The 25,280-nt window shown below is 48.8% G+C and overlaps 1 protein-coding gene across 4 annotated transcripts in view; it reads right to left on the bottom strand.

Moving 5' to 3' along the window:
• The window catches only part of CAMTA1 (calmodulin binding transcription activator 1), a 31,453-nt gene extending 27,260 nt beyond the window's left edge, over positions 1–4,193 (bottom strand). For 3 of the 4 annotated variants that reach the window (XR_014494021.1, XM_083375860.1, XM_083375859.1), the window contains exon 1: positions 3,773–4,193. Coding sequence is in view for 3 of the 4 variants with exons in the window: in XM_083375860.1 (XP_083231986.1) it covers positions 3,773–3,776 (4 nt within the window). In the remaining variant the exon portion in view is untranslated. The remainder of the gene's footprint in view (positions 1–3,772) is intronic. The other variant, XM_083375861.1, reaches the window with a different exon arrangement.
• Between the last annotated feature and the right edge of the window lie 21,087 nt (positions 4,194–25,280).

Here is a 25,280-nt window from a genome sequence, read left to right as displayed (position 1 = left end):
TGCAGACCGCTGGTCGTTTGCATCCCGTTAGGGAGCAGCTGAAGCCACTTGGGGATTTGTCTGTGACCTCAGGGGCACACGTGTGTGTGTGGAGCCTTGTTGGAACGGCTGAAAGGAAGAAGGCTCCACGCCCATTCGCCCCACTCAGGTGACCCTGAGGACATAAGAGAAACCTCCAGGTGGCCTCAACGGCTCTCTAAAAGGAGGCAAATGACCAGCGGTCTGAAAGGAGTATAAATCCAGTCGGAGCCGAAGAAGCTTCTTGGAGGAGAAGCAAAAGGTCTTCGAGGAAAAACAAGGAAGTCCAGTTGCCTCTTGAAAGAAAAACACCTTTGGGCCACCAAGCAAGCTTGGTGCCGGTACTCGATCCAGCCAGAGTCTCTGCTATATCCGTCTCATGCAATGTTTCTCATCCTCGGCAACTTTCAGAAATGTGGACTTCAACACAGAGAATTCCCTGGCGATGACACAATCCTTTTGGCATTGAAATTGGAACTGGATTTGGGGGTGGCTGGTTTAATGAGGAGAAGGACTGGGGGGGGTGACATGACGGCCGTCTTCCCATACTCGAGGGGCTGCCACAAAAAAGAGGGGGGGTCAACTTGTCCTCCAAAGCCCCTCAAGGCAGGAGAAGAAGTGAGGGATAGGAATTAATCCAGGAGAGAAGCAACCTGGAACGAAGGAGGGATTTCCTGGCAAGGAGAACAATTAATCAGCTTTGCCTTTGGAAGTCGTGGGTGCTCCATCATTGGAGGCTTTTAAGAAGAGACTGGACAGCCACTCGTCTGAAATGGTTTAGGGTTTCCTGCCTGAGCAGGGGGCTGGACTAGAAGACCTCCGAGGTCCCTTCCAACACTCTTATCCTGTATTCCGTATCCCAGCCAAAGCTTGCAAGGATGGCTGAAAGAGACGCAGAGCCACGTCTCATGAGCAAAGACCCTTGTATCATACCATCCTGAAGAAAACAGTATAGTGGATCTCGGGGGGGGGGAACCCACCTCCTTTTTTTTTCTGCAAATCCTCCCCCCCACCCCCGTTCCCACTGCAAAAGTCGAGGCTCCCACGTCTTCCCTGAAGGTTATAAAACGAAAAAACTACTGGTGGGTGACAGATTGCAAGGAGAGAAATTGGGGATGTTTCATGCAAATTATCAAATGCCTTGGCTCATCCGGTATGCAAATTGTCTCCCTTCCCTTCTGTGCCCCCCCCCATCCCTCCAGCTCCTTTGAGCCCATAAATTGCTCCTGCAGAATATCTAAAACGCGATCCGGATGGTTTTGAACACGCCACCCCCTCGTCAGGAAGAGACGGGGTGCCCAGATGCTGGGGAGGGAGGGGGAGGAAGAGGATGAGGAAGGTTAATGAAAGAGAACCAACACCCCCACCACCCCATTGGCTTGTAAAGTCTGGAAAAAAACTTAAACCAGGTCAAGGGCACCCTAGAGGCAGTTAGACTGACCCCGTGGGATTTGGACCCTCAACGGGCGGGACTGGAAGTCCCCATCTCCAGGTGACTGGCCCAAAGTCGCCCAGTGGGCTTTCGTGTCTGAGCTGCAGGCTGACACTCCGTCAAGCGAAGATTTGGGCAGACCAGCTACCCAGACCAGGGACCCCCCCCCAACAGGGCAGATGGGATGCTGCCGGACGGCCCTCCCCACTCGACGTTCCCGGTCCTCCCCTATAGGAAGGAAACCTATAGAAAAATGTCCTCTCTTGCCACACGATGGTGCTAACCCATTGGCGAAATGCGGCACCCGGCAGCTGTTAGGAAGGGAAAGAAAGCTGACTTGTCCGGGGGTGGGTGGGGGTGGGGTGGGGGGCTTTGCTTGCCTCCTTTCCATAGCCCAGGATTATGGGCTCCAGAATGGCTTTGGAGGGTTCAGCTCCCCGCATTGAGTCCCCCGGCACTCCGCAACTTTGCCCGACTGTGGAACGGAGGAGGAAGGAAGAAGGGAAGAAGGCAGAATGACAGAGTCGGAAGGGACCTTGGAGGTCTTCTAGTCTGACCCCGCCCCTACTCAGGCCTTGTAATGTTTCAGACAAATGGCTGTCCAGGCTCTTCTTGGAAACCTCCAGTGAGGGAGCACCCACCAGGTGGGAAGCCCCCCGTTTCGCCCGACAGAAGTTGGAAAGTCTCCAGCGGTGACTTGGATGAGTCCCTGCCTGGCTTCGGTCTACTCCGCGGCCCGGTCATCTGCCCTCCGAGGGCAGCCGGGGATCCGCAAGGAGAGGGTCGGAAGCCCAGAGAAGAGACCGAGGCGGGGGGGGGGAGGAAGGAAAAGGTAGGGAGGGAGGAAGGAAGGAAGGAAAAGAGGAGAGGGAGGGGGGAAGGAAGGAAGGAAGGAAAAGAGGAGAGGGAGGGAGGGAAGGATCCTTGCAACCCTTCTTCATTTTGTCCTTTCGATCCCCTTGGACCCCGGGGATGCTGCAACCGTCCTAAGTTGCGGGATCCCCTTTTGCGACCTTCTGACAAGCAAAGTCGGGGTGTGTGTGTGTGAGAAAGCCGGCTTCACTTAACGACCGTCTTACTAACTTAGCAGCTGCAGCGATTCCCTTAACCACTGTGAATGAAAACATCAACGCAGGAATAAAAATATATAAAGACGAAGAAGGAACGAGTGCAAAGCCGTCCCTTGTGCTCCCCCCTTGCCCCCCCTCCCCCGCCTTCTATTTCTCCATCCCGGGTGGGGCCAGAGAAAGGAGGGGGGACATCTCTCCTGGGGGGGGAAGAGCGAGGCTGAAACGTGCAAATGCAGAATAATCGGGCAGGACTCTGCGTCCCCCCCCCAATCGCCTCCGTCACAAAACATAAAAGAGATTTACGGCCAGTTGGGTGTCATTTGTGTCTCGATTTTTTTTTTCTTCCCCTCCCTGACGCACTGCAGATCTGCAAATCCTGTTACCTTCCCCGGCAGCAGCAGCAGCAGCGAAGCTCAGCTTGGACAGATGTCAATCTTATCTCCAAAGTCCCAGGGACCTCTCCTGTTCTGTTTTGTTTTAAAGGTGGGGGGGGGACGGATTAGCCCTTTGGTTCTGGTTCAGGGAAGCTCCCTTGTGGGGTTAGAAATGCTTGCCAAAATAAAAATAAAAATGAGGAATTGCTTGGTTTAGGGAGGGGGCAAACGCGTCTCAGCCAGCTGGAATCAGAATAGGGAATAAAGGGATTGGAAGGGACCTGGGAGGTCTTCTAGTCCAGCCCCCTGCTCAAGACCATTCCAGACAAACGACTGTCCAATCTCTTCTTAAAAGCCTCCACAGCTTCCACTGGTTAATTGTCCTCACTGTCAGGAAGCTTCTCCTTTAGTTCTAGGTCGCTTCCCTCTCTTTTGAAGACGGGGTGACCCTAACTCCCTCAAAGCAGCCAGTTGGATATGATTTGATGACCAACAGCCTACGTCAGGGGTCTTCAAACTCGGCCCTTTTATGACTCATGGACTTCAACTCCCAGAATTCCTCAGCCAGCATGCCTGGCTGAGAAATTCTGGGAGTTGAAGTCCATGAGTCATAAAAGGGCCGAGTTTGAAGACCTCTGGCCTACGTGGTCAGTCAGGGCTGCTTGTGGTCTAGCTGTGCAGTGCAAAGACACACACACACACACACAACCTCGTTGTGTAGAAGGATCTATGGCACCTTTCAGGGTTTTTAAAAAAATGCTCCAGGGCGAATGGAAGAGTTTTGAGCAAGCATCCCCAGATGCCTTCAAAAACTTCCTTCCACCCTCTTGCGTGACCAGCTTTCCTCCCACCCAACCGCCCTCCCTTGCGCTACTCACACATGGGCTTCAGTTGGCCAATCAGCTCTTCCTTGGTCCATTTTGCCCACTCCTTCTTGTCGGTGTTGATGGAGCAGAGGATGGGACCGCATGGCTTCCCACAGTCTTCGATGGCGGGGACGTTCAAGTAGTGCACCAGCACGATATCTGGATTCTAGAGAGAGCAGAAACACAAAGGTTGTCACCACACCCTTTGCCCATAAAGAGAAAGGCCCTGGGGGGGGGGGGCAATGGAGGCAGTCCCCAACTGTCTGAATTGCAAATAATAATACTGAAATTACGATATCTTCCCTTGACATAAATGCAATCCAGGCAGACCGACAGGCAAGTTCAAGATACCCTTTTGAATATTTAAAAGAAGCAAAAATCCAAGGATGCATCTGATTTGAAAAAAAAAAATCCTGGAAAAGAAAAAGCAAAAAGCCAGGCTGCATTTCTGAGAATGTGAGCTTTTCAAATACAAGGGGCACTGCAAGTTTCTAGTCCTCAAGCCTTGGAAGATTTTATTTATTACATTAATTTGCCACCCATCTCATATTGAAACAACCGTGGGTCGACTTTCAAGAAGTGCTTGAAAATACAGGTGACCTTTTAGTTGCTAAGAGAGGCCTGGATGGGATGAATAAAATAAGAGGTGAATTTCAGCATTTACTCCAGAGTAAAAACTGCATATAAAATATGCACGAAAAAGGCAAGAAATGAATCTACCCAAGCAATTTATCAGGAGCACAGATAGCTCAGCCTGAATGTTTGCGTAACTCCTACACTTCTTAAGCTGCTTTTTTCTGCAATAAACTATTCCAGTAAAAAAAAAGAAAGAAAGAAAGAAAGAAAAGAAATATTTCAACTTGGAGGGGTTCTTACTAAAAGTCTGGAAGAATATTTTTCATAAAAAAAAAAGAATCCTGCAGCAAACACAACCAGGCAAAATCCTCTTATTTCTCTCCCGAAAGTCATTCCCTTCCCAAACTCACCCATCTTAACGACTGCGGTGGAATTATTTATAAAAATAAACAGGATAATGGTGTAATTAAGAATCTTAATGTTTCATTAAGGCTGTTTCCACGGCCCGGCTAACGTTGGCACTGGAGCTGTTTGGCAAAAACGGGAGCTGCTTCGTTTCGCTTGGAAGGAGCTGGTAGCAAATAAGCCGTTGCACTAACGAGGAAATTTTTAATAATGAATAGATGCTGTGAGGCAATTAATTGCTCGTCCTTCAGATCGGCCGGACAATCAAAGGAAGGGACGGATCGAGGGCAAAGGGCCAAAGCTCTCAGTGGGGAGATGGCAGCGTAATGCCCGCTTTGTACCCTCGAACCGAGACTGGCAGTGGTTGGAGATGGATCCTCTTCTCAACTGGCATAGTAGAGGTAGACCTCCAAAGTCAGAGTAAGAGAGTTGGAAGGGACCTTGGAGGTCTTCTAGACCAACCCTCTGCTCAAACAGGAGACAAATGGCTGTCCAGTCTCTTCTCTGAAACCTCCAGTTTGGGAGGGTTATTCAGGGCCTTCACCAAAAGAAACTTTATCCATCATGCTTTGGATGGGGAGGACAATCTCCATGAAGGGTCCATAACTCAACTCAAGTTAGAGAAGATGGTCACCTTCCCTTGCGGACACCTCAGAACGTTTACTGGGCCGAGATACTTGCCCTGTCTTCAAGGACAAGATTACAAGATTACTTTAGATAAACCACGGTATCAAAAGCTCACCGGACGTGTTGATCTTAGGAGACCTGGTTATATTTAACCGATCTTCCAGGGTGATCCAGACTCGTTTTAAACTTTGAAGGGCCTGAAAATGAGGCACCGCTGAACTGACAGTGTTAAGAGCGATGGCACGGTGAGCGTTTAACACACTTCCTTACAGCCGGCAGTGTTATTACTGCGCCTAGATTGTTTTGTTTCCTATAATTGATGCCAAGTGACATCTAGGAAAATTATTTCAGGAAAATAAACTGATGAGGTGATCTGGATTGGGGGCCCAGCACATCAAAGGCCAGACTTACACCCCCCCTCCCCAGCCCATTTGCTGGGAGGATCGTCCCAAAATTGGACCATAAAACAAGCAAATTATCCCAGCGTTGGGATGAGAGACAGAAGGGAAAGGAAGTAACCCATCACTAAGAAATAATCCTGAAAGGTCCTGAAGGCGCGGAGAAGATCCCGGCTCCTTGCTGGCTTGTCTTCATTTAATTTTAATGGGGATTATTAGAGATGTATCATATTTATCGGCCCATTATTGTGAATTAATGCTGCCCTTGAACACCGTTATTTCAAAAAGGCCGTTGAGAACTTCATCCCAATCTCATCTTTTATGAGAGGGAGACACCTCCTCCTTGGCAGCTGACGTCCCTGGCTGACTCCCCGGAAAGAGAGAGGCTCCATCAGCTTCACAGCTGCCGGGCCCCGAACCCCACATCTGTCTCTCCCGCTCTTTCTTTCTCTCCTAAGCCTTGAAAAGAGACGACTGAGAGGTCCCAACTCACAACTCTTTACCCAGGTCAGTTTATAAAAAGCGCATCAGCTGTCTTCTAAGTCACGACATCTGACCGTATCTCTAAGTATCAAACGCTCAAATTACAAGAACTGAGAATCACAGAATCCGAGGGCTGGAAGGGACCGTGGAGGTCTTCTAGCCCAACCCACTGCTCAGGCAGGAGACCTTCTACCATCCAGGACAAATGGGTGTCCAATCTCTCCTTGAAAACCTGAGATGATGGAGCACCCACAACGGTGGGAGGCAAGCTGTTCCATCCATCCATTCACCCATCCGTCCATTCACCCATCTGTCCATTTATCATCTCTCTCTCTCGTCTGTCATGTATTATTTCTCTCTCTCTCTCTCTCTCTCTCTCTCTCTCTCTCTCTCTCTCTCTCTCTCACTCTCTCTCTCTCTCTCATCTATTTATCTATCTATGTATCTATCTCTTCGTCTTTCCAATATTTCATCCTGTCTTCTCAGCTCTGCTTTGTTCATCCATCAAAATCCTTTTGAATTTCCTTTCCATCCTCTTGGATATTAGCTCCCGAATCTCTGTTGGGAAGGATTTTCTTTGTTGTGGGCTTAAGGCACTCATTGGTGAAGGACCTGCGTTCGAATCGTGAAAAGCTGCTTGTGGGCTGATAAAGTGGGAAGCCGCCCCCAACAGCTGTTTGAAAGCCGCTTGCAGCTTCATTGGTGTTAAGTGGCTAATAAATCAAACCGGGGTTTGCACCAGGTTTCTCCTGCAGCTCCAGTCATTAATCTCACGGAAAGGAAAAAAAAAAAACCGCGGCAGCAGTGCTGGCCGCTTGTCAAAGATAGGTACATTATCCAGAATGCAATAATGGTGTGTAATTGTGCTCCGAATTACACGGCAGAGGAGCTAGAAGCTCGTAAGGCTGTTCTGCTCCACCCAGGGAACCAGCTTGGGCAAGCCGCCATAGCCGTGCTGTCATTTAAGAAGAGACCGGACAGCCGTTTGTCCGGAATGGCCCAGGGTCTCCTGCTACAGCAGGGGGTTGGACTAGATGACCTCCAAGGTCCCTTCCAGCCCTAGGATTCTATAATTCTGAGATAGTTAAGATACATGATGGAGGAACCGTCTACCATCCTGGCCTATCCAGTCTCTTCTTGAGACTCCACCTTTGATGGAGCACACTCAACTTCTGGAGGCAAGTCTTTCCTTCCTCCCTTCCTCCCTCCCTTCCTTCCTTCCTTCCTCCCTCCCTCCCTTCCTTCCTTCCCTCCCTCCCTCCCTCCCTGTCCCACCCCCAGAACCGCAGCCCCCCAGTGGCTCTTTCCCCCAGCCTCCCACCCGAGTGGGCGAGGGAACAATAGATGCAGCCGGACAGGAGACGTTTTAATTTCCAATCTGGGCCGACGTTCACCCGGTGCTGGGAGGTTTATATCGAGCGCGGCTGCCGCGGGGAATCCAGCTTTTCCACGCAGAGGGTGCCAGCTCTTCTTATCTCTTTGCAAGCTGGCAGTTCAGTTTCCCATCACGACCCCCCCCTTTCCTTTCCAATACCTCCTGCGGTATTAGAGGGCAAGAAAAGGGGGGGGGGGACAGAATCATGCGAGTTTGAAAGCACCATTCTGCCCCTCCCTGTGTCCTCTGTGCAGCCCAAGAAACTGGGGGGGGGGGGGGCATCCCTTCTGAGCCTCTTCCTCCCCTCCCGTTATCCAGCCGCAAGCTCAGCTGGCTCCCGTTGCTAAGCGAGACATCTGTTAAGTGAGTTTTGCCCCCTTTTAGGACCTTTCTTCCCGCCGTCGTTAAGCAGATCGCTGCAGGGGAGCCAGGTTCACCGAACGACCGTCTTCCTGCCTTAACAGCTACAGCGGTTCACTGAATAAAGAGCGGAGAGAAAGGTCATAAAATGGAGCGAATTGGCATCAACTGTCTCGCTCGGTGACCTTTATCCGTGGTGGCTAAGCCGAGGACCACCTGCATTTGTGGGCCGGAATTAATGTTAGCGTTCTCTTTGCAAATGGGCTTACTATGCCGAGTTAGTAGTTCTGTTTTTCCCAAGACGACGGGAAACAACAGCTCTTGGTTTCCAGACCCTCATCTCGACATCTCCCGGAGGGGGAAAAACCAGGGCCGACAAGCTGCGTGCTGTTGGTGGGGGGTCCTTGAGAAAATTTAAAGGGTGGGTGGGCCGGGTTTGAGAGCAAGACAGCAGGAGATAATGGAGGAAAACTAAACCCTTGGCTGCGGGTTGGGAGGTGCTAATATCCACACATCAGGGTCTCCTGCTTGAGCAGGGGGTTGGACTAGAAGACCTCCAAGGCCCCTCCCAACTGTTACGCTAGGTAGGATTTTAAGTGGGAATTGAAGTCCACCCATCTTACAGTTAGAAACACAGGCTGAAACTCTTTCTCTCTCTCTTTCTTCTCCTTCCTTCCTTCCTTCCTTCATTTGTCTCTCGCGCTCTTTCTATCCCCCCCTTCCTTTCTTTTCTGTCTGTCTGTCTGTCTGTCTGTCTGTGTGTGTGTGTGTGTGTGTGTGTGCACAGCCATACTTGTGAGTGCATTTTCTACCAGCCTGAGTGACAGCAGCAGCCAGCTTCTGAAACTCCATGCATGCCAGCTGTTTCTGTAACACAAATGTTGGCATGTCAGGGACGGAGCAGGAAATGAGATGGGACAGGGGTTGTCAGCAGGAAGGATTCGCACAGCACCTGTCACGAAACACCAGTCTCCCTTCCGAGGAACAAACGGGGGTCTCCGAAAAGGGGACAGGGATGGTGACCCAGGGCAGAGGAAGGGGGGAAAAGTGCACACAGCAAGTGTAGGGTGTGTGTGTGTGTGTGTGTGTCTGTTTGCCAGCCTTTACAGGTAGACCAGACAGGAAACATGAGCAGATGGGCTAATTCTACTTCATTCTAAGGATACGTTAACAGAATTTTGCAAGTCTAATACTGCAAATGTGGAACAGAGTAACAGAGTTGGAAGGGACTCTGGAGGTCTTCTAGTCCAACCCCCTTGTTTTAGCTGGGGAAGAAGAAAAGGAGAGGATTCTGCTTCCACATCATTTAGGAAGAATGGGGCATCTCTTTATAATGGCTCAAGCCAAGACCTACCTACCTACCTTCCTTCCTTCCTTCCTTCCTTCCTTCCTTCCTTCCTTCCTCCCTCCCTCCCTTCCTTCCCTCCCTCCCTATCTCTCTCCTCCCACCTTCCCTCCTAAAAATAATGAAAGAGTTCCTTGTCTGTTTGCTAGGCATCCCCTGCCAGTTTCCCTGTACCAGTCAGTTTCAACAACTTAAGGAGGACCCACCTGAATGGATTCAAGCAGCTAAAATAGACAGTGGGGAGTTTTGTCCTTTCAAACTTACACGATCCTATTAATGTAGCCTGGTAGAATTAGTTCTTGGGTTTTTTTTGTCTGGGAGGGCAGAAACCAGCAAAGGAATAAACAACCCCCCCACACCTCACTTCAACACCCCCTTCTGCTCCTCCTCTGGACCTTGAACCCAGCTCTGGATTCTTGCTCAGATTAAAAGGAGCCTTTGAAAAAGAAGAGAGAAAACCCCAAAGAACCGATTGGAAGTTTTAATAGTTTGCAGCAAACTCTGCAGGCCTAAAGCTGATTGGCAGGCAAGGGCGTTCAACCCCTCGCTGCAAAAGCTCCTTCCCAAATCCTAGACTTAATTTATCCGAGAACTTGTTACGGTTCCCTCTGTGCAAACCAAATGAATGGTGCTTTTGACGGCATTTGCCGGCTAATAAATTAGAATGCTCTGAAACCATTAGCCGCAAAGTAAATTGTTTTAATTGATCTGAACTTCTCCCGCGACCTCAGCGCTCGCTCTTCTGCACGTCTTTTGCAAAAGAGCCGAGAACTCTCTCTTTTTCCGCACAACCTTTTGCAAAGAGAGCCCAAGAGCCGATTAATCTCTCTTGAAAGCAGTCCAGTTTCCGAGGATGCTGGGAGAAAAAACGTCTCCCCGAAGGGCCAAGCGGAGGTCCTCTCGGGGGAAAGATCAGAGCCCTGAGAGGCGGCAGCCAGAAAAAGTGGATTGGTCGGAGCAAATGGCTCTGACATAGAAAAGGATAACAGAGTTGGAAGGGACCTCGGAGGTCCTCTAGCCCAACCTGATGGTCAAGCAGGAGACCTTACACTATTCCAGACAAATTGCTGACCTTAAAAACCTCCAGTGATGGAGCATTCACCACTTCTGGAGGCAGGTAGTTCCACTGGTTAATTGTCCTCACCGTCAGGCACTTTCTCCTTAGTTCCAGGTTGCTTCTCTCCTTGATGAGTTTCCATCCGTTGCTTCTTGACCTGCCTTCAGGGTCTTGGGAGAATAGCTTGACTGCCTCTTCTTTGGGGCAGCCCCTGAGATACTGGAAGGCTGCTATCATGTCCCCCCTCGTCCTTCTCTTCGTTAAACTAGAAATACCCAGTTCCAGCAACCGTCCTTCGTATGTTTTATCCTCCAGTCCCCTAATCATCTTGGTTGCTCTTCTCTGCACTCTTTCCAGAGTCCCACCCTCTTTTTTTTTAATTGCTCCCATCCCATCCCATCTCCACCATGACTTGGTCTTTTTTTTTCCCAGACCCCAGGAGACAGGAAAAATTGGAATTCAGCTGAGATAGAGCTGAAATGGGGGAGATCACGTGTTCCTCTGCTCTGTTTCTAACTACGAGGTTGAACATGCGCGCAATCAGTCTCCCACTGTGCCGCGACTATAAGAGAAGGGTCTCCCGTTCCTTCATCTGTCTCTTTGACGGACAACTTGCCAGCCCCTTCTATCTGGAGGGGCTGGGATGAGGGTTCTGCCTCTTAACAGCAAGAGTCCTCCCATCCTTGCTTGTCTCAAGGAGCCCACAGGAGATTCATTTCATTCCTTGACAGCCCGATGCTCAACGAAGCTGGTTTGCGTGCCTCAGCTTTCATCTCTCTTCCAACAAAGATTTTTGATGGTGCACCAGGCATTTCTCTATATTAAATTTGTGCCCCATGCCAGGCTGCCGAGAGACCCGGGGCGTCTATGGCCAAGTGTTTTCCCTTCTGCAGGGCGAGCAGAGAGCCAGGCTGGGCTTCAGAGACGGGAAGGAGTTCAGAAAATACCTCCATTTTGTTCCTTACATAGCTAAGTCAAAGGTTCAATCAGACAGACATAAATGGTGATTCTAGATTTTGGCTTACTTCTTTAAATCTGGTCAAACCAACTCAACTCAGCTCTCCACTCAACTCAATCTTCAACTCGAACTTCAACTCAACTTTCAACTCAATCTTCAACCCAACCTTCAACTCAACTCTCAACTCAACTCAGCCTAACTAAAGCAAACCAGCTGAACTCAACTCTAAATTCAATTCAACTCAACTCACTTCACAACTGTCTTGCTTAGCGACAACAAATTTGGGGTTCCATTGTGGTCATATGCTGAGGACCACCCGTATCCAGCCTCTTCAGTAAAAAACAGCCCGGCACTTTTCAATGGAGCGTCTTCTTTGTTTGGAAATTTTCCCCCAACTTCCAAGCAGAATGGAATTTTTTTTTGTAATCCGATTGTTTCTCATCCCTTCTCCTGGGACAACCGAGTATTTTGTGGGCCGCCCTCCCTTCATCTCAGCCCTTTGGTGTGTTTGACTACACAACGAAGGGTGGCTGTGTTCCTGGCAGGCTGGGCTACTCCTAGCCAGAGGCTGTGATTTTCTTCATAAAACAGTTGCAAAAAGACACACACACACACACACACATCCCGAAAGCTGTCAGCAGCATCAACCATAACAGCAGGGCGAGCAGGAAAAAAAAATGTATATTTTTTTTATGAGCATCTAATTCCCTCCGTCAGTGTTTCGCTTTCCAAAGACACAAGCCATCCTAATTAGATTGTGCATTTAATTTCTCGGAGCGCGTTGCGATCGGGTTGCGATTCTGCCCTAGATAAAGATATTGATTAAGAAAGCCAATTCTGGAAGGCTGCGTTTCGCTGCATGGGGAGAGCAAGAAGAACCCAATTAAACACGAGTTTGAATTGCAAAACTGGCTGGCAAACTCAGGGAAGCACCCGACCAACCATCATCCACAAGACACGGGAACCTGGGTGGAAAAACGCGAATCTAGGGTTAATTTTATTTATTTATTTATTTATGCATGCCTCCTCATGCAGTTTATTTGGTTTGCATTTATTTGTTGGTATCCTGCCATCATCATCATCATCATCATTTTATAAATATTCTGTTATTCTATAATCCCAGATCAATTAACCAGTGGAACTGCTTGCCTCCAGAAGTTGTGGGTGCTCCATCACTGAAGGTCTTTGAAGAAGAGACTGGACAAGCTTTTAACTGGAATGTTCTAGGGTCTCCTGCTTGAGCAGGGGGTTGGACTAGAAGACCTCCAAGGTCCCCTCCATGATTCTTCTATCCTTGGTAATCTCACTGTTGCAGCAGCTCACTCTGCCTGGCCCTCTCCATGGTCCTGAACCAAGAGGAGCTGGATTCAAACAGGAAGTAACCTTTCCCGGAGCTCTGGGCTTTTCCAAGGAGCCTCGGATCCAAGTCCACTGACAAATAATTGGGTTGTTGCTGTTGTGTGGATGGCGGCCAACTCTGGATGATATAAAGGAGGGGGTTTATTTGTCCTGGCAACTGAAGTGAAGGCTGTGGAAAAATAATACCCACCAGGCGGTTCCTGCCAGGGTTAGACCCAGAGGACAGCTTAATTTTGGCCATAAATTTTAGGACAATTGTCCTACGTTTCTACTATTTTTTTTTCTTTCGGCTTTCGATCGAGACATCCAAAAACATTTTCAGCTGGATAAAAATTGGAAGCAACACGAATATGAATGTCTTCACACGTACAACGTCGGGACAAAATGGGTTGTGGCCTTCTCCTCCCAGGTGCAATTCTGACCCCTTTTCGCACACAACTCTCTCCGGCTAGGATATACTGCGCCTAGTTCTAAAGGTCTTATTTTAAGGAGGGCCTCAAGAAAGGGATCACAGGAGAGCAAGCAAAAGAATAAGGGAGGAGGAGGAAGAGAAAAGAAAGATGGAAAAGGAACGCGGAGAAGGAGAAAGAAGGAAAGAGGGAGAAGGAGGAGTGGTAGAGGAGGAAGGGAAAGAAGGGAGGAAGATGAAAATGAGATGAGGAGGAGGAGGAGGAAAAAAGAGATGGAAGAGAGGAGGAGGAAAAGTAGATGGGTAGGAGAAGGACCTTCCTTCCTTCCTTCCTTCCTTCCTTCCTTCCTTCCTTCCTTCCTTCCTTCCTTCCTTCCTTCCTCCCTTCCTCCATCTTCTCCTTCCTTTTTCATTCCCCCCTCCATCTTTTCCTCCCTTACTTCCTCCCTCCATCCTTCTCCTTCCTTCCTTCCCTTTCTCCCTCCCTCCGTCTTTTTCCTCCCTCCCTCCCTCCCTCCATCTTTCCTTCCTTCCTCCCTCCCTCCGAGACGAAACCCACCTGCTCTTCCTGCCAGGCGCCCTGAATGGGAAAGTGGGGTCTCCCCTGAGCCCCTGACCTAGGGAGGGGCGCTCTAAGGGAGCCCAAGGGGGAGGGGCAATCTAGGCCCAGCTGGCCCCACGCCCACCCCTGGGGAATCCCCCTCCCCAGCCATGAAACTGAGCCCCCCCCGAACTTTCCTTCCTAGCCCTTCAGCCGGTGGTCAAGTATTTTCCATTTTGCAGGGTTGGGGGGTTTTTTGTGTGTTTTTGCAGATCTGAACGATTTCCTTCCTTCGCTCAAAGGCCCGTAAAGAGCCGCTCCTGGGGAAGAAGGAGACGGCGATATTTCCCACCTGCTCTTCTAAGTGCGGAGAGATTTATGGGCCTGTATTGGCAGATTCAGACATGCAATTCACAACCTGAAGCTTGGCGTGATTTAGCGGGTTGGGAGCGAGAGGGGGCTGCAATCGAAATGGAGAGACCGGGGGGGGGGGGGAAGTGGCTAGAAAAGGACGGCTTTGGAAATTGGGGGGGGGGGGAAGCCCAGGAGCTGTTCGTTTAGCGACCGTTCGAAATTACAAGTGAAAATAGGGACTTATGACTGCTTTTCACACTGAGCATCCAGAAGATTACCTGATTCCTTCCTTCCTTCCCTCCGTTTTCCTTCCTTCCTTCCTGTCGGCTTCTTCCTTCATTTCGTCCTTCCTCTCTGTTTTCCTTCCCTCCTTCCTTCCTCACTCCCCTTCTCCTTCCCTCCCTTCTCTATCTTTTCCTTCTTCCTTCCTCCCTCCCTCCCTCCCTATCCATCCGTCCATCCGTCTCAGTTGGAAGTAAGCGTTTTCAGTGCCCCTGTAAATTTCAATGGTCACAGTCATGATGAATTTTAGGAGCTAGATGGGTCAGGAGGGACCTTGGAGGTCATTCAAACGAACCCCCTGCTTAGCGCAGAAGTCCGTCCGTACAGCCTTCCGGACAGATGACCTCTATCGACCAGTTCTTTGGGCGGACGTTTTTCCCAGCATGCCCTTGAAAGCCCCCTGCCCTTACTTCTGGTCCATCTCCTGGAGCGACACTCCGCTCTTCTGCCTTAACCCCCCTGCCTTCTCCCCTTCCTCGGGCGCCCCTGTCTCCCTCCACCCTTCTCCTCCAATTAAGCCCCAAGCTGCAGCAGCCAGAAAAAGAAAGAAAGAAAGAAATTAAAAACGGGAGTTAATTTCTAAGGCCAGCCAAGGGGAGGCCCTCTCGGAGGACCGCTGTGTAATGAAGCCACTCGGCCTGTTTGCAAAACAAATAGATAAATCAATGCTTCAATTTGCTTTCTCTGCCCGTGGTTGTTCAGTGGCTCCCAGTTTGGATGCCGTGAAAAAAAAGCAAGAACTGAATTGCAGGCACGCCAACGGCAAGGGGGGGTGGCGGCAGGGGGGGCAACATTCTGACTTTGAGCAGCGGGCCAAATCGAGTCAAGCTCCCCAAGCCCTTTCCATAAAAACCTGGAGTTGATGGCATACAGGAGGGCGGAGGAGCTCAGCTTTGGACCAGATGCCCGGGGATGGCGTTCCCAGCGTGAAACTGGGAGACACTGGGAGAAAGCCGAGAGCCACTTCTACCATACAGCAGTATCTTTGAGAACAGAACCGCAGAGTCGGGAGGGACCTCGGAGGTCTCCTAGTCCCACCCCCTGCTCCAGCAGGAGACCGTTCAGGACAAATGCCTGCCCAATTTCTTCTGGAAGACGCTGGGCAGGGAGGGTGAGAAAGAGGAAGGAGGGAGGGAGGGAGGGAGGGAGGGAGGGGGAGGGCGTGTTTGGGCGCCTGCAGAGGGTCTTCCCCGCTTCCCCTTCCAGAGCCCGCAGCAGCAGGAAGGATTGCAAGCCTGCATGAAGGAAAAAACGGATTTCCCTGCCAAAAGTGGCGGGTTGTGCTGCCCCAGAAGGACGCCAGGGGGCGCTGTGACTCCGGCGAGGATGCCCAGCGAAGCGAATTCAAGGCTTTTGCACAAACGGGCTTCCCGACCGGGGCTTTCCCGAGCAGGGGGGGCTTCCCGAGCAAAGGCCGCCTGCCTGCCTTCCTTCTCGCCTCGGGCTGCAGGGCCTGCGAGGCATCCGCTTTTCACGGCCCGGGGGGTGGGTGGGTGTCACTGTTTGGACCCTGAGCATCAGGAGACACGTGTCGGCGCCAATCCCGTGTCTCCCATGGGGCTGGATGAGAAAAGAAGGGCAGGGGGCAGCCCTGGACCTCCCTCGGCCTTGGGGGCTGGACCTCAACTCCCAGAATTCCCTAGCCAGCCATGCACGCATGGAGGGAAGGAAGGAAGGAAGGAGGCAGAAATAGAGAAGGGAGGAAGGAAAGACGTGAGAGGAAGGAAGGAAGGAAGGAAGGAAGGAAGGAAGGAAGGAAGGAAGGAAGGAAGGAAGAAGATTTCCTGAAGGGCAAGTGTCTACAAACGGCCACTAAGTCAAGGTCTACTTATGTGCTCCCTACAGCAAATCCTAAAATGCATCTTAATAGGTCACAAAATGCTACAATGCTCATTGCTCCATCCCTAGAAAATATTTTTAAAAAAACACAGAAGTATTTTAGAATGCTTCTAAAAGTTAGAAAAAAATAATAATAAAGAACCCAGAATAAGATGAGTGAGGATATCACGCGTTAGACCGGGATGAAACAAAACAAAAGTCACACTCCGTCTATCATGATAATAATATCTTGCTTTGGGAATTATTTTAAGAAAACGGAAGCGAAAGAGAATGGCTCTTCTTCACGTTTTAATGCATTCCGATGCAATTTGCAGCTCCTGAGTTAATATGCAAAAAGGAACATAATTAGGCTTCGGTTTTCACACCCCTATGCATTGTCTAATGGAGTTCTTACCAAAAAAAAAAAAGCAACAAAAAAACTCCCACAATACTACAAAAAAATTGCACACTCCCAAGCAGGCACAACGCTACGGGGAGAGCGAAAATGGGAAGATTTTGTTTTAGTAGCCTACGAAAACGCTTACGGAAGCGGTTTTTCAGGGGCGTTCTTAAAAATGGCGCAGGGAGTCCTCGGCTTCCGACAACTGAGCCCCCACTTTCCGTTGCTATACAAAGCAGTTGTCGAGTGAGTTTTTGCCCCATTTTACGACCTTTCTTTGCCACCGTCGTTAAGCGAATCACGGCAGTTGGTAGTCTAGTAACCCGGTCATTAAGCAATCGGGCTTCCCCCATTGACTTTGCTGGTTGGAAGGACGCTGCGACCGTCACAAATACGAGTCGGTTGCCCAAGAGGCTGAATTTTCAGCACGTGAACCTTTCTTCCAGTGCTGTTGTAACTTTGAACGTTGGCTAAATGAACCGCCGGTATGGAGGACGCTTGCGGCGTCTCATCTGTCTCGCTTAGCAACAGAAAATTGTGATGGTGGAGGACTACCTGTGTGTTTGTTGATTTAACTCAGGGGACAGGGCTAAAATTCTCTCCTTTTTTTTTGCCAGTGAGGCTTCGAGATTTTGGATTCCTCTCCTTCTGCCGAACCCGAGAGATGGATTTTATTTCACAACTGGGGGAAAAATCGACCGCTGGAGATATTGATTCTTTCTGCACAGCTTCGTGTCACTCTCTTTTTTTCTTTTTCTCCCGCTTCCTGGGAGAAAGAAAATATTCCCCTTGCGCCTTAATTTTTTTTCTTTTTTTTTTTGACACAAACGGTTTGACATTTACCTCCGGTGGATGCCAACTCGACAAAAATAGCACAACAGAAAGATGGTGTTTCATTCCAAGGCTTGGATTTTTAAAAAAAAAAAAATCACCATTTTTCTAGCCTGTTTAGAACATAGAACATAGAAGAATATATTTGGATGAGACCTTGGAGGTCTTCTAGTCCACCCCCTGCTCAGGCAGGAGACCCTAGGCCATTCCTGACAAATGACTGTCCAGTCTCTTCTTAAAAGCCTCCAGTGATGGAGCACCCCACAACTTCTGGAGGCAAGCAGTTCCACTGGTTAATTGTCCTCACTGACCTGAAATTTCTCCTTAGTTCTAGGTTGCTTCTCTCTTTAATGATCTTCCATCCATTGCTTCTTGTCCTGTCCAGAGAAAAGTGGGGTCCACCTATCCTCCAAAGCACCTGAGGGCAGGGCAGGAAGCAACAGATAGAAACGTATCAAGGTGAGAACAAACCTACAACTAAGGAGAAACTTCCTGACAGTAAAAATTTAACCAAATATTTGATACATTTTTTTTTGGAACAAGTTCTGTGCATCGTCTCCATCAGTAAAAAAATAAATAAATTAATGTCCAATTATCACTTCTAAAATTCCAATATTCCTCCTAAATTTCCAACTAATCTGAGATCATCAGCCTAATCATTTAAGGTAATTATCTAAAAAAATCTAATTTGTCCTCTATTTCTGAATATAATGAGTTCCCGAGTGGATCCAGAACAGAGCAATGGTGAAAGTAACAGATGTGAAAAGGAGAAGAACAAAAAGAGAGAATGAGAGAGAGTGAAAGAGAGGTAGAAAGAAAGAAAAGGAAGAATGGAAAGAAGAAAGAGAAAGAAAGAAAATGAGAAAGAAAGAAAGAAAGAAAGAAAGAAAATGAGAAAGAAAGAAAGAAAGAAAGAAAGAAAGAAAGAAAGAAAGAAAGAAAGAAAAGAAAGGAAAGAAAGAAAGAAAGAAGGAGGGGTAGAGGGAAGAAAAGAAATAAAGAAGGAAGGAAGGAAAAAGAAAGAAAGAAAGAAAGAAAGAAAGAAAGAAAGAAAGAAAGAGAAAAACAATGCAAGGAACGTAAGGAAAAAAAGGAAAGTTAAGTGTAAAAAATGCCTTTAAGGCCCCAGACCAAATGGCGCAGGCATATAGTACAGAAATATACAGTACGTTAAGGACAGATTCAGCATAAGATCCCCCCCCTTGCAAAGTCTTTGGGGTCCTCCCCCCGGGCACACCCCCTGCAAGAGGGTTGCGTAATTCGGAGGCAACTCTCCCAATCCCCCCACCACAACCTCCCCGGCCCCGACTTCCCCGCTCCGAAGATCGCCTAAGATGGATAACTTCGGTTGGGCCGAACGTTACTATGAGTCTCACGTAAAGTGAAGACTAATGCGTTTCTTCCCCGAGGCAATTAAAAAGTGATTTGTCACCCACCAAGATGTATGGCTCAGAATCGGCAGATATTACATTCCTGGCCTCCGGTGGAAGCTGCAAGGGTTGCGCGCTGTGCGGTAGGCGTGCCTGTGTGCACGTTTTAGGCTGAGCTCGTTGCCACAAACAAGGACCGGTGGGGTTGTTCTCTCGGCCTCTAAATCCAAAGCCATCCAGGCCAGCCAATCAGAATAGTGCTGGAAGGGACCCTGGAGGTCTTCTAGTCCAACCCACAGCTGGAGCAGGGGACATCCCTTCTAGTCCCATTTATATCTAACTTCTCCTCTGCCAAGGTAGCTTCCTTCGTGCCCCTATTATTAACCAATTAACCATGTTCTTCTGAGATCAGGGCTCCCAGTGAGCCATCGTGTCCGCACGATTATTAAACCAGGATCTGGCCAACCTCAGTCCCTTCCCCACTCTCTAAGCATGGCTGGCTTGGATTCAAACCAACCAGGACGTCCTTCCAATCCTAAACTCTAATTGGAGCTGAAAAACTAAATTTAACTCGTGCGGCTTCAGCTGCTTGTGTTGGTAACCGGTGTCTGGTTTTCGGCACGTTTGTGTAAATACAATCTGGCGTTTTCTCTGCTTGAGCCCGGAAAGGCTTCTGACGAATCTGGGAGGCGGAATTTGATGTGTGAATGGAAATATAGATGGGGCTGGTGTTTCTCGTGGGGGAAACGGCAAAGCTCTTGTCTTTTTTTAAATAAAAGCTATTTATTTATCACCCCTCAGAAATGAATTCCCAAGTCATCACAGAGAAAATTGAAGGGTTAGTTTGCAGTTAGTCCTCGCAATGGCTTGTTTAGTGACTGAAATTTTCTGACAGCGAGAACAATTAAAGCTTGTCTTCAGACGCTGTGGATGCTCCGTCACGGGAGGATTTCAAGAAGAGACCGGACAGCCATTTGTCCGGAATGGCATAGAGTTTCCTGCCTGAGCAGGGGGTTGGGCTAGATGACCTCCAAGGTCCCTTCTGACTCTGTTATTCTGTGATGGGAGGGGAATTTGGTGGCAAACAACGCCAATAAATGACAATAACAGGCCATGTAAATGACTGTGTGGGCTTAGCAGTAGATGCCCAGATGATTTTTTTTTAAAAAAAATCAGGATTAAGAAAAACTGAGAGAAGGTAGCAAAGGGTCTAAACAAATTGGATTTTAGAACTACAGAACGTAAGAGTTATAAAGGGTGAAATCGGAGATAAGATAAAAGAGAGAAAATGGGAAGCCAGATAGTAATACACTATTTTGAGATAAGCAAAGAGCAAAAGCGGTCTTTCATACAACCGTATAAAAATGCAGTTACAGTGCTATTGGCTGGGTGTGAAATATTACACACTAGTAGCTAAGGTTGTTGAAGAATTGTGAGGTTTACCCTTTCTTGCAATTCTCGACTTAACAACGGTTCACTTAGCGACCATTTGGAGTTACAACGGCACTGGAAAATGTGGTTTGTAACTACGGTAGCCTCCTCATGGTCCCGTGATCAAAATTCAGACGCTTGGCAACTGACTCATATTTACGACATCCCCTTGGGGTGAGATCCCCTTTCGCGACCTTCTGAGAAGCAAAGTCAAGGAGGAAGCCAGGTTCACTTAGCAACCGTCTTCCTAACTTAACAACTGCAGCGATCCACTTAACAACAGTGGCAAGAGAGGTCATAAAATGGGGCAAAATTCACTTCACAATTTGTGTTGCTTGGCCACAGAAATTTTGGCCTCAGTTGTGATCGTAAGTCGAGGACAATCTGTACAGATGGAGATAGATAGATAGATAGATAGATAGATAGATAGATAGATAGATAGATAGATAGATAGATAGATGGATAGATAGATATAGATAGATAGAGATTAGATGATAGATACATAAAGAAAGATAAATAGAGATAGATACAAATGATAGCTGAATGATAAATGAGATAGACAGATTAGATGATATAGATGAGAGATGATAGATGAAATAGAGATTGAGAGAGAGAGATGGTAGATATAGATAGAAGAGATAGGAGATAGATGATAGATATATGTTCAAACTCTGTTACTCTGTTATTCAATGCAGTTGTTATGCAGAATAGAATAGAATAGAATAGAATAGAATAGAATAGAATAGAATAGAATAGAATAGAATAGAATAGAATAGAATAGAATAGAATAGAATAGAATAGAATAGAATAGAATAGAATAGAACTGGAAGGGACCCTGGAGGTCTTCTAGTCCAGCCCCCTGCTCAAGCAGGAGAACCTATATCATCTCAGACAAGTGACTGTCCAGTCTCTTCTTAAAAACCTCCAGGGATGGAGCGCCCACCACTTCTGGAGGCAACTTCTGTCCCACTGGTTGATTGTCCTGACTGTCAGGAAGTTTCGCCTTAGTTCCACGTTGCTTCTCTCTTTGGTCAGTTCATTGACCGAGATGCTCCTCAACACTTCAGCAGGGCCCGAATCGGTTTGCCTGGAGCTGAGCTACCTTGCAAAGAGATCCGGGGAGGACAGGTAAACACCCCTCCCTTCCATGATCTTCAAAGTGTGACAGCCGGCGTTTCGCTGATGGCCACCTCAGCCGCATCTTCTGAGCGTTCCCACCACGTGGAGGACACCTAAGTTGCACCAAGCTCGGTCTACTCCGCTGTCAGCTCTGGTTGCAGAGGAGGCGAACGTGGGGACATTCCCAGGGAAGGAGGGGAAAAACAGCAACCCACAGTGTCGTGGCAGCTTAAAAGACTCCTGTATTTAGCGTGGCAGGGGTAGGCTAGGATCGTAAGTGGAAACGTCACGTGGGAAAGAAACGTTGGGTTGAGTTAAATTCCGCGGTGGCAGGTCTTTCCGTGCCAACTATGTTCTCCAAGGACCAAGGTCTTAATTGGCTAATAAAAGAGGACTTTCCATGTTATTGGCAACCGGTAGGCCTGGCAAAATGAATTTTCTCAACAATTTTCTCACTGGGGAGGCAGTGAAGGAGCTGGGCAGGCGATCCCTGGTGTTTAATATTCGGATGTTAAATTGTAAACCTTCTGGTAACCACCATTTTTCTTCATCCGAGGAGCTGTCAGGATTCATCCATCCTCTTGCCTTTTTCCCCCCCTCCCCTCTCTCTTTTCTGCCTCCTGTCTTGGATGAGGGTTTGCAAGGCAATTCAGCAGCGGCGAGCGAGCGAGCGTGGGAACTAATCTGATCATTTTTTTAATTTGGCTCTCCTCCGCTATTCTCCGGAGAGGAGAGGCGGGCTGGAAAGAGAGGGGAAATTGTTGGCTGTTCCAGGACTTCCAGAGGGCGGGTGGAAGGGAAAGCCGGGCTCCTTCCATCCACCCTGTTCTTCCAGGGCTGGCCTCCTCCGGAGCGCCCTCCTCGGGAAGAGCGGCTAGGGTTTAACCCAGAGGGAGCGGGTCACCAGCAGAATTTGAGAAGGCCGAATTGTGAAGTGGTGGACAGCTTTGGAAAACGCCCTGCTATGGAGAGGGGAGGGGAGGAGAGAGAAAAAAGGAGAGGAGAGGAAACGGAGAGGAGTGGGGAGAAGAGATGAAACCCCTTCGTTTATCCATTCAGCCATTCAGCCATTTTACTTCCTTCCTTCCTTCCTTCCTTCCTTCCTTCCTTCCTTCCTTCCTTCCTTCCTTTCCTTCTTTCTCTCCTACTTCCTTCCTTCCCTCCTTGCTTCCTTCCTTTCTCCCTTTCCTACCTTCCCATCCTCCTTCCATCCATCCACCCATCTGTCCAAATACGGACATTTATAGATGACACCAAGATGGCCAAGGAGTTCCTTTGACTTGTCAGCCTGACAAAGCTTGGAGACCTTTGACGGCGGCTTGCCCAAAAAGGGGACCCCAAATTTCTTTCCCACCCACCCCCCCTACTATCCCCCAACCGGCATTTCCCACCAATGCCCTGTTGCGGCCGTGTTTCATCCCGACACCGATATAAAAATGAGCCACGTTAAAATGTCATGATCACCCTGTACTAATTATACGCCTAATGAATAATTAGCCACGGACACTTCTGACATGTTTGGGTTGCTCATTTGCATCTTTTTTTCTTAAAGAATTCTGAGGGAAGAAGCCTGCCTCCCTCGGCGGCAAGGGTGGAGGGGAAAGAGAGAGAGAGAGAGATTCCCCCCCTCCTCCTCCCCCCTAACAGTGAGGACAATTAACCAGTGGAACAGCTTGCCACCAGAAGTTGTGGATGCTCCATCATGAGGGGTTTTCAAGAAGAGACTGTACAACGGTTTGTCTGCAATGGTCTAGGGGGTCTCCTGCTTGAGCAGGGGGTTGGACTAGATGACCTCCGAGGCCCCTTCCGACTCTGTTGTCCTGTTATTCTGTCAAATTCATTCCGACTCCGGCATCCTCGGGGAAAGGCAAGGCTGTGACAAGGTAGAGCAAGGAGTTGCGCACTAACGCCTTCGGCTAGCCTCGGTGTCAATTGTTTGGACGCCGTTGCTATAACGACGGGAAACATCTCTATATTGCTTTGCCTGGGCAATCTTCTCCCTGCCGGCTTCAAACCATGATTTGATGTGATGGGCAAACAATGAGAGCCCTGGGGGGGGGAGGAGGAGAGGATGGGAGAGTGATTCAATTCACCGGTTATCACAACAGAACCTGACACCCAGCAGAGCACACGTGTGTGTACATGATGGCTTCAAGACCGGCCCCCGGGAAGGGGAAAGAGATAGAACACAGAATCGTAGAGCTGGAAGGGACCTTGGAGGTCATCTAGTCCAACCCCCTGCTCAAGCAGGAGACCCTCCAGCATTCTGGACGAATGTCTGCCCAATCTTTTCTTGAAAACCTCCAGTGAGGGAGCGCCACTGATTAATTGTTCTCATTATCAAGAAATTTCTCCTTAAAGAGGTTGGAACTCTCTTTAATCATTCTTTAAAATAATGTCATTAAAATAATGACTCATTACTTCTCGTCCTGCCTTCAGGTGCTTTGAAGAATAGGTGGAGCCCCCCTTCTTTGTGGCAGCCCCTCAAATACTGGAAGGCTGCTGTCATGGCACCCCTAGTCCTTCTTTTCATTAGACATCCCCCAGTTCTTGCAACCGTTCTTCCTATGTTTCAGCCTCCTAATTACTCCCCCGATCATCTTTGCTGCTCTTCTCTGCACTCTTCCCAGAGTCTCAACCTCTTTTTTGCATTGTGGTGACCAAAACTAGACGCCGTCTTTCGAGTGTGGCCTCACCACAGCATTACGCTAAGGCTTCGCATGATCCTTGCGTAGTTCTTAGCAGGTTACGAGAGACTGGGATCGTGTGCGCAACGCAGCTTTTGGAAGTCCCCGGGGCCCGTCCTGGATTCACCCCACTGATGGCTTCTTGCACAATGAGATGTGAAAACCAGGCAGAAAAGTCCAATTAAAAATGAAAGAGGCATCTGGAAGAAACAGGCTGGATCGCAAAGGCCAGAAAATCTGCTTTAGGAATTTAAATTCCCAGCTTGCTGTCTTGGCGAGTGAGCAGAGCTGCCTTGCTTGAGAATTGGCCAATGTGGGGCTCGGATGCTTTGCTGTGTGTGTGTGTGTGTGTGTGTGTGTTGCTCTGACTGTGGGTCTGCTCAGCCCCTCCTGGTGGGGGCCCTAATGTGGCCCCCTTCAGCACCCTGAACCCAGCAATCTGCTTAGAGAAATGTCAGGCTGCAGGAGAGACCGCTCCTCTTAGAGAAAGTCTAAAAGTAATAAAATGGTTTTTTTAAAAAAAAATCCTGCCTTTATTATTTTTACCAATAACTCAAGTTGGCAAATGTACGAAATGCTCCTTCTTCCCCCTATTTTGCCCACGACGACAACCCTGTGAGGTGGGTTGGGATGAGAGGGGTGGGGGACCCAACTGCCTTTCATGCCTGAGGCGGGACTCGAACTCACAGCTTTCCAGGTTCTGCAATTAATACCTGGCTTAACTACAGAGAGCAGCAGAAGATGAGAAATGAGATCGTTAGCAACAGTTGGTTGGATAATTAGCTGTTCTCAGTCTCCCACAACTGACCTCTTGAATGACACTGCAGGAGGAGAAAGAGAGGAAGGAGAAAGGGAGGAGGAGGAGGAGGAGAAAGAGAGGGAGAAGGGGAAGGAATAGGAGGAGGAGAAGTTGAAGGGAAGGGAAGGAAAGTGGAGGAAAAGAAGCAGAGTATTTGCTTTGGCAGGCATTCCCAAAGTTGAGGCCAACACTCTCTCCGTCCCCAAAGAACCAGGCCAAATCACACCCACACCCCCTGTACACACACACACACACACACACACAGAGAGAGAGAGAGAGAGAGAGAGAGAGATATCCCGGTGAGCAAGGTCCCGTTTGGTCCCTACTGGCTCTTTGAACCTGCGGCCTGAGGCCATTTAATGAACAAAACACATTTAATATGAAGGATGAAGGGAGACATTAAAAAGGGCAGCGAAGGCTGGAATTATTGGCAGATTAAGCACTATGAAACAAAGAAAAGCGCAACAGCTGTTTCTCTCCTAATTTCATCCGCCAGGAGCCCATCCAGACACAAGACGACGCAGCTTCTTAATGAA

Source organism: Vipera ursinii, assembly GCF_947247035.1.
Source record: "Vipera ursinii genome assembly, chromosome: 17".
NCBI classification, from domain to species: Eukaryota; Metazoa; Chordata; class Lepidosauria; order Squamata; family Viperidae; genus Vipera; species Vipera ursinii.
This window is presented reverse-complemented; position numbering and strand designations above follow the sequence as displayed.